Raw genomic sequence first — 8,215 nt, forward strand, 5'->3', positions numbered from 1 at the left:
CTAAAGTGCCTTTTGTATTGATTGTGTAATTTCTTATTATCGTACATGATGAAGAGGATTGTATAAGTATCATTACATTATCTCTATGCGTGTCTCTTCTGAGGATCAAACTCAGAAGTTTAGCAAGTCCTATTCGATTATTTAACCACTAGGCTGGTGGAGTGGATGAAACATGTAAAGATTGAGATATTTCGCGCATGAAGGGTTCTGTACTAGCATTAAGAATCATCTATTAGTTGTAGCTACCTTATTTGCACCCACCAGTTGATGCCATTGATTAATGAGAGTCCTCCGCCTGGACATGTGCTCCCCTGACCTACCTGGAAGTCTTTAAATAGACTTCAGACACAGGTCGGCGGTAGTAAGGATAATCTGTTCAGGTGGGGATTCTCGGATGACTCAAACATCCGAGAATCCCCATATAACGCGCGCGCCGCTCGAGCGGCNTCCACGCCCTCTTTCTTCCACCACAGATTATTTATTTATCGTATAGAGACATAGAGTAGTCTGGAATGTACCTGTTATCTAAATGGTCGCAGGTTTTTTAATACTACTACTACACAGTTTTTTTTAAGGGACGCGCGCTTGTAGCTTGAAGAGCTTTTCCAGCTTCACCGGGCAGAGTGGCGAGTACAGAAGGTACTCTAGCCGTTTGGCGATCGTCGGTGCGCGTGCCGACGAGGCCGAGTGTGGGCAGACCGACGTTCGCGATCTTTTAAAGGTCTTAGCGCCTCCCCTGGGGGGCGCGCCCCCACTTTGGGAACCTTTTATAGGGTTACTATAATAATCATCAGGTCATTTAGTCTCCACTACAGGAGCACGCCCTCTAATTTACCAGACGCAAATGGAGGATTTAACCTACACTCCCCACGCTGGCCAGACGGGTTGGGGAGGCCTGATGTTCGCATGTTTGTCTCTTAGTCGCTTACGACATCCACGGGAAGAGTGGGAGTGGTGTATTTATCTGCCTATAGTAATTCATCATCATCATCAATCATTTCGATAACTTCGAGATCGCTTCATAGGGATAAGACCGCCTAATTGTACCTTGTGTGTTCCTTTTCTTCTGTTATGTTATTTGTTTGGTGTTGTGCAATAAAGTGTATTTATTATTATTATTATTATTTCAGCCATAGGACGTCCACTGCTGAACATAGGCCTCACCTAATGCTTTCCACGTTGATCGATTGGTAGCGGCCTGCGTCCAGCGCTACCTTTACGATATCGTCGGTCCACCTTGTAGGTGGACGTCCCACGCTGCGTTTTCCGGTACGCGGCCTCCATTCCAGAACCTTGCTGCCCCATCAGTTCTGCATACTATGTGCCCTGCCCATTTCTACTTCAGCTTACTAATCCGTCGGGCTATGTCAGCGACTTTAGTAATTATAATTACGCGCGCGCCGCCCGAGCGGCAACACTAACGGAAGACTACGCTGCTAAATTTTTACTCTTAAAAATGGATAAAGTTGTCGATATACAATAATTTTTTGATTAAAAGACTCCTTAAAACATAAACTATTGAACAGTGCATCTAAACAAAGTGTAAACAATAATTTATAAGTGTTAATAAACATAATAATACCCGCTATACAGTGCAAAACAGTGCGTATTTGAGTGCGGTATCTGTGCGTGCGCCGGCCGTCGTGTCCTTGGAAATAGAAAGTTCGCACATCATTACTCACCGACTACACGCCGTGCTTATTTGGGTAGCGTAATTTGGACACGGCTAAGTGAGAAGCGTTGGCTCGGTGGAAGAAACACGCACTAACAACACGCGGTGCCCCAAGATCGAATCCCGTACAAAGAATATTTTTTTCTTCTTTTTTGGTTTTGTTTTCTTTTTCTATTTTATAATGTCTACCAAAATGAAAAGGACACCGCCTCCAACACCGAAAAAGGCTACTGATTGCCATAAAGACCAACAGTCCTACGTGACAAACAGGCCTAACAAGAGACAGGCTATGTCAACGTCTCCCAATTCGCAATCAGGTTCCATGCCAGTCACACAACAAGATGTACGAGAAATAGTGATGCCAGGCACACAACAAGATGTGCGAGAAATAGTGACGCCAGTCACACAACAAGATGTGCGTGACATAGTGAATGAGGTTGTGCAAACACAGATGAACCTTTTTATGATACAGATAGGCGAAACTATTTCACAAACTATTTCAAACACTATCAATAAGGAATTATCTTCATTAAAACAGGAAATTGAATCTGTCAAAAATTCAATGGATTTTATCAATGAAAAGTTCGAAAACGCTAGCAAGAATCATGAAACTCTAACGAAGGAGGTGGAAAATGTCAAGATGGAAAATAGTGCGTTGCAGAGNAATAGAGATGAAACGGATATCCGGCAACTATCCGGTAGGCCGGATATCCGGCCTAAATTTACTATCCGGCCGGATACCGGATAGTAACTCACTATCCGGCCGGATACCGGATATTAAAAAACTACGACAATTTCCTATTAATAAAATGAAATACATTAATCTTTGAGGTAAATATCAATAAAATGGCTTATAATAATGACAACTTATAATTAAAGTCCAAAAAGTTACAAAAAAGCCATATTAAGGCCTTTAAAAAAACCAATTTCTTTTTCTGGGCTATTCACTCTAATGACGAATACATAAATAGTAAATATCTGTGAGAGTAGGCGCACACCGTTGATTTTTCGTCGACCGATAGTTTAGTCGGGCAGTTGATCAGTATGAGCATGTATGGGAGTGCGCACACTACGCCGATTCGATTTGGCCGACTAAATAGTTGAAATACGATTCCCAACTGCCTTCCAACTAAAGTATCGTCCAACTATCGGTCGATAGCTTGATCAGTACTACGGCGCACCTCTACGCGCGCGCACACCGGCCGATTTTTCGTCGTCCAACTCGGCCGATAGCTTCAGTTTGCTCCGCGTTTTTGGCGGGAAAGGTCGTCATTATAAAATATTACCGAACTTATTTATTACTAATTAATTAATTTAAGTAGTTATTACTCTCGATTTCACTTTTTCATGATAATATCCCTTTCATGTCCTACTAATATTGAAAAAACTTTATAAATTTGAGCTGATTTTTATTAAACTTTTTTTCTTTGTTGTATCAAACTGAATTTCATGCAGGTGAAGCCGCATGTATGAGTTAGTTAAGTATAAAAAAAATATTTCTAGGAAACATTCCACGCGACTTCTTCAACAGCTTCTATCGAATGAAACAATCAGCCCGATTTTAAATCGGCGGTCTGCGCACCCACGCCCGATACAACTGTTTAGTTGAATCAGTGTGCGCACTGAGAGCCCAACCCGACTGATAACAATCTGACGAAAAATCAACGGTGTGCGCCTACTCTTAGACTGGGCGCAAACCACTGATTTTTAGTTGACCGATAGTTGTGCCCGATTTTAAATTGTATGAAGAATCGGCCAAATCAAATCGGTGTAGTGTGCGCACTTCCATACATGCCCATACTGATCAACTACAACTACCCGACTAAACTATCGGCCGACGAAAAATCGATGGTCTGCGCCTAAGCTAAATGTCGAAATATTGCCAAACTAGTTGCCAAATAAAATAGGCGATCTTTTTTTGACATGATGCTGTTCAGTCAGATTACGCAGCAAGTACCTAAACTAATTTAATTTTCGCTATTCAATCACGCACTCACGATGGCAACCGAAATCGCTCGAATTGATCTTCCCCCTAGACAAGTGGCAAAATTTGACATTATATTCGGACGGATTCGATTTTCAAAAAGTGTGACTAGTCTAATCTACTAATAGACCCACTGATCGCGTTCGAAGCACCTGTGCGGCGCTAAACTCGTCACGACATGCAACGAGACAATGGACTAACTATCCGGCCGCCGGATATCCGGCTATCCGGCCTAGCGGCTGGCCGGATATCCGGTATCCGGTATCCGGCCAAACAACTATCCGTTTCATCTCTAATCAATGTTATCATTTGATGATGTAAAAAATATCAAATTAAAAAATTGTTCAAAACATAGTAAGTAAGTCCATGATTGTTCATGAGTGAGTTCGTACTCCAATCCAACTCTCACTTTGCTAATTTTTTATTTTTGGTGGCTGTGCCCACAACCTTTTTTGAGGGCTGGATCCGCGCCTGCAAGAGGTGTTATTTGTGCACATGCAACCCTTCACCTCAAGACCTTTTTAACAAGATCTATTGACTTTGAACAGGACAGCAGCTATTCCTGACCCTAAAATATTTCACCAACAAAACCAAAGTCACCACAGAAACTTGTCACAACATGCTTGTAGTAGTACTTTTTCACACATCAGTTTTGCATTCAATGTCACAGAAAACTATAAATACACACGTACTAGAACACTAAGTATGCCGTTTTCACTGAACAACATCCATTTATGTAGAATGTACAAGAAATAAAGTACTTTTCATCAACTTAGAAGTAGGTAGCGTCCCATGCACATACACACTGAAACTCGCAACAGATCGTACAAATTAATATAGTTTAAGGGTACTGATCGCACTTCTGAACTCTATAAAGACTGAATTTACTTAATAACCACATTTATTAGCAAACTTGAACATTAAAACATTTAGCATTAATATACGCGCGAAAATACCGAAAAGTCAAGTGACAGATCGTAGGTAGTGAAGTGCACGAGTCATCGATTGAATAGTGATGGAATGCGTAGATTCGATTTAACCCGCTAACACTATGTAGGTATTCAAAATTACAATTATTACAATAACAAAATATTAATTACTTAAAATAATATCTACCTAATCATTAAAATAAAATAATAAGGAACCATTTGGTTATTGCAGGATCTTCTGTAGGTATTTCAAATTACAAAATGCGCGTTGTCTCCCCACCGCCCCCTCAAGCCCTCCGCCGGCCTGGCGCGCCCATCGAATACATTTTTAGCCGTTTCGTTTTGACTAATGTGCACATTAGCCGGCTAAAGATGGAATATCACGACACAAACTAACATGTTATCGAACTTTAGCTGCTTCTCGAAGATAAACTTAAGTTTAGCCGGCTAATCTTAAGTTTATGTTCACAACTATCTTTAGCCGTAACATATCGATTTTCAGAAGACCTTGGACGTAACGTCACTTCACGTTGTAGTCAACGCTAACACGCAGACTCAGTGTCGGTTAGCGACACGTATGCAAGAGGATGTGTAATTAGGATGATGACTGGGTAATGAAATCGAAATTCTATTTCGACAATAAAAAATATTGGACACGTATTTTTTCATATTTTTTTTTCATAATCTGTATAGTACTATCTGTATAGTAATACTGTAAGTATTATATTGAGTTGAAATGTAGCGTGACGTCACTTTTGAATAAAAAAATCTACTCAAAAGTGACGTCACGCGACAATTTAACTCGATTTAGCACTGTTATTATTTAACTATGAGATAAATTAAAAAATACGTGTCTAATATTTTCTAATAATCTGTCTGTCTGACGTACAAACAATTGAAATTTTGTCATCTAGCCTATTATTGCTTATAATCATCATCAACATTGCAGAGCAGTGTAACGGAACTGACAAATAAAATTAACTTCCTGGAACAAAATGCGCGAATGAACAACGTGGAGGTGCAGTGTGTACCAGAAAACAGGAATGAAAATCTGAACTCCATTATAATGCAGATTGCAAGAACAGTGGGTTGCAATCTTACAGAGGAAAATGTACTTCACTGTGCTCGCGTTGCTAAAGGCGACAAGTCGAACACCCGTCCCAGATCCATAATTGTTAAACTGTCATCCACTAGGATACGCGACGACCTTCTAGCAGCTAATATTAAGTTCAATAAATTAAATAAATCCAATAAATTGAACTCCGGACACATTGGTATTGCAGGCGAAAAACACCCAATTTACATCATGGAACACTTATCACCCGCAAACAAATCTTTACATGCGGCGGCCAGGATTAAAGGCAAAGAAATAGGATATAAGCACGTGTGGGTCCGGAATGGCAGAATTTTTATGCGCAAGACTGATGATTCTGCATACGTCTTGATCNAGAAAACATTTAGCATTGATATACGCGCGAAAATACCGAAAGTCAAGTGACAGATCGTAGTGTAGTGCACGAGTCATCGATTGAATAGTGATGGAATGCGTAGATTCGATTTAACCCGCTAACACTAGGTAGGTAATTAGCTGGTAAAATTGATATGTTTGAATTAAATTTTCACGTAATATAATCTCTTTAAAATCTGTTCGTTCCAGTAAGCGGCACACATACTTTAAATGAATTGCTTCGAGCGAAACTCGCAATTGCCTTTATGTTATATTAATTTAATTTCGAGAATGTACTCATAATTCGTGAAACTAAAAAGCTACATTTGCGGATGTTTCAGAGATATTTAATTTATCTTTTGCACTTATGCTTATGAGTAACGTAGTTTTAAATAAATACAACAGGCAGGTGCATCATACAATTATTAACATTTTACCTAGAGATAAATTATGTACCTACTTGGGACAATTTGTAAGAAACTTCTGTTTATTTTCTCAGCCTCTGCAACTTTAAACGAACTATACTGACGCATAATGCATGACGCCTACAAATCAATGGTAACCTTTACTACTCTTACTTACAAATAAAGTGTATAAAACTGCCGAATTTTGTACATACGTTTTTGTATGCACACAGTTTTACTTTTAATTTCAGTTTAAAATTGAATCCCTTCGACATTTACCTATCTATTAGTGTCAAGATAGTCCCCTGTCACCGCGCAGTATGGTAGAGACATATTGAGCGAAAGCGAGCGAGTGGTTAATGCATTAATCCCTCGAGACCGATGGTGGGACTTCAATCGTAGTTTGAGATCCTATATGGTTTATAATATTGTTTGTTTGGATAATGAATAAGATTGTGCTAGGGTGCTCACATACTTATTACTTAGTTACTTATAATAAAAGTTACAAACTAGTGGAACCCTGTTTTATAGTGACATTTAGTACAGAAAAGTCAACATGAACATGACCGAGGAAACTCTGTGCAGATTCTGCCAAACAGAAGAAGAAACGGCCATGTATGTATGTTCTTTGCTCATGCGGCCCGCTTATGAGCAAAAGAAGTATCCATCTCGGGCGACACATCATGCACCCGGATGAGATAGTAGATATCACGCTTCAAAGAATCTGGATATTTATAGACTCAACGGGACTAAGCGGTGAACTCTAAAGACAAGGGCTGCCACAATAGAAAAAAACCTGGTCGAGCTGGCGCAAATGAAGGCCCAAAAAAACAATAATAATAAATAATAGAAAAGTCACTTTAAAACAGTATGTGTAACTTTTTACCAATAAGGATTAGTCTACTCGTACGTAATAATAACGGCGTTGTTTTTTCAGACGATTTGACAACGGCCAAACTCATGAATTTCCAGCGTCAATAGCTCACGACTGAAAAACAATTGGTACTCAAAATGTTACATTATCGGCATAGGTACTGACACTATGATAACTAAAACGAAAAGTACTTAATTACTAGTTAAATTAGTTCGGCCTTAAACGTATTTGTCTGACCTATAGGCTAATCGAATCACGCCAGACACCAATTAAAAAATAATAAAACTGAAATATTTTCTCTACATCGCTTCACGCCGTCCCCCACTCTATTACCGTATATCAATTAGAAAATTGCGAGTTTCCAATTCACAAACAGTTTCGAACTGAGCTGAGCGAGCGAGCGATCCACGATTTAATCCCTCGCGGCCGTTTTATAGCGCCTCCACTACACGCGGGTTTCGTTTAGTATTCATGAAATCAATTCCACTTCTTTTTCAATTGACGTGATTAAATTTGCTGGAGTATGCTGGTGAAATAAACCAATAAGTACTAGATAATTGTGTTTATCACTCTCACTGAAGGTAGATGACCGAGAGAAAAAAATGCAAAAGAAATACGCAGTTGCAAAACTTGCGCGTACCGAAATTTGAACTTGGTACATTCACCTCTGTCGTCATCCCTCATAAATCTTTATCACAATTACTGAAAGATAAAATGCATTGATAGCATACTTGCAGGGACAGGGTAGCTTAAGTGGGACTCCCTAAGTAAGAAAAACGAGTAGGTAATATGCAAAGACCTCGGTGATGAGTCACTCGCCGTAAGTGGGAGGAAACTGTGGAATTCCAGACAAAGCTTTCTCTACCACAGTTTCACCGCGATTGCCCGCCTACAGGGTAGGTCCT

The 8,215-nt window shown here is 39.7% G+C and overlaps 1 protein-coding gene across 1 annotated transcript; it reads left to right on the forward strand.

Annotated features, from left to right (window-relative positions):
* The first annotated feature begins 1,415 nt into the window (after positions 1 to 1,415).
* Positions 1,416 to 6,083, forward strand: LOC114352919 (uncharacterized). Its single transcript, XM_028304683.1, has 2 exons — positions 1,416 to 2,335; positions 5,537 to 6,083. Exons 1-2 carry the CDS (start codon positions 1,854 to 1,856, stop codon positions 6,081 to 6,083), a joined length of 1,029 nt encoding a protein of 342 aa, XP_028160484.1. The 5' UTR covers positions 1,416 to 1,853.
* The last annotated feature ends 2,132 nt before the right edge of the window (positions 6,084 to 8,215 follow it).

This window comes from Ostrinia furnacalis, unplaced genomic scaffold (genome assembly GCF_004193835.3).
Source record: "Ostrinia furnacalis isolate ACB-3 unplaced genomic scaffold, ASM419383v2 OfSCF1480, whole genome shotgun sequence".
NCBI lineage: Eukaryota > Metazoa > Arthropoda > Insecta > Lepidoptera > Crambidae > Ostrinia > Ostrinia furnacalis.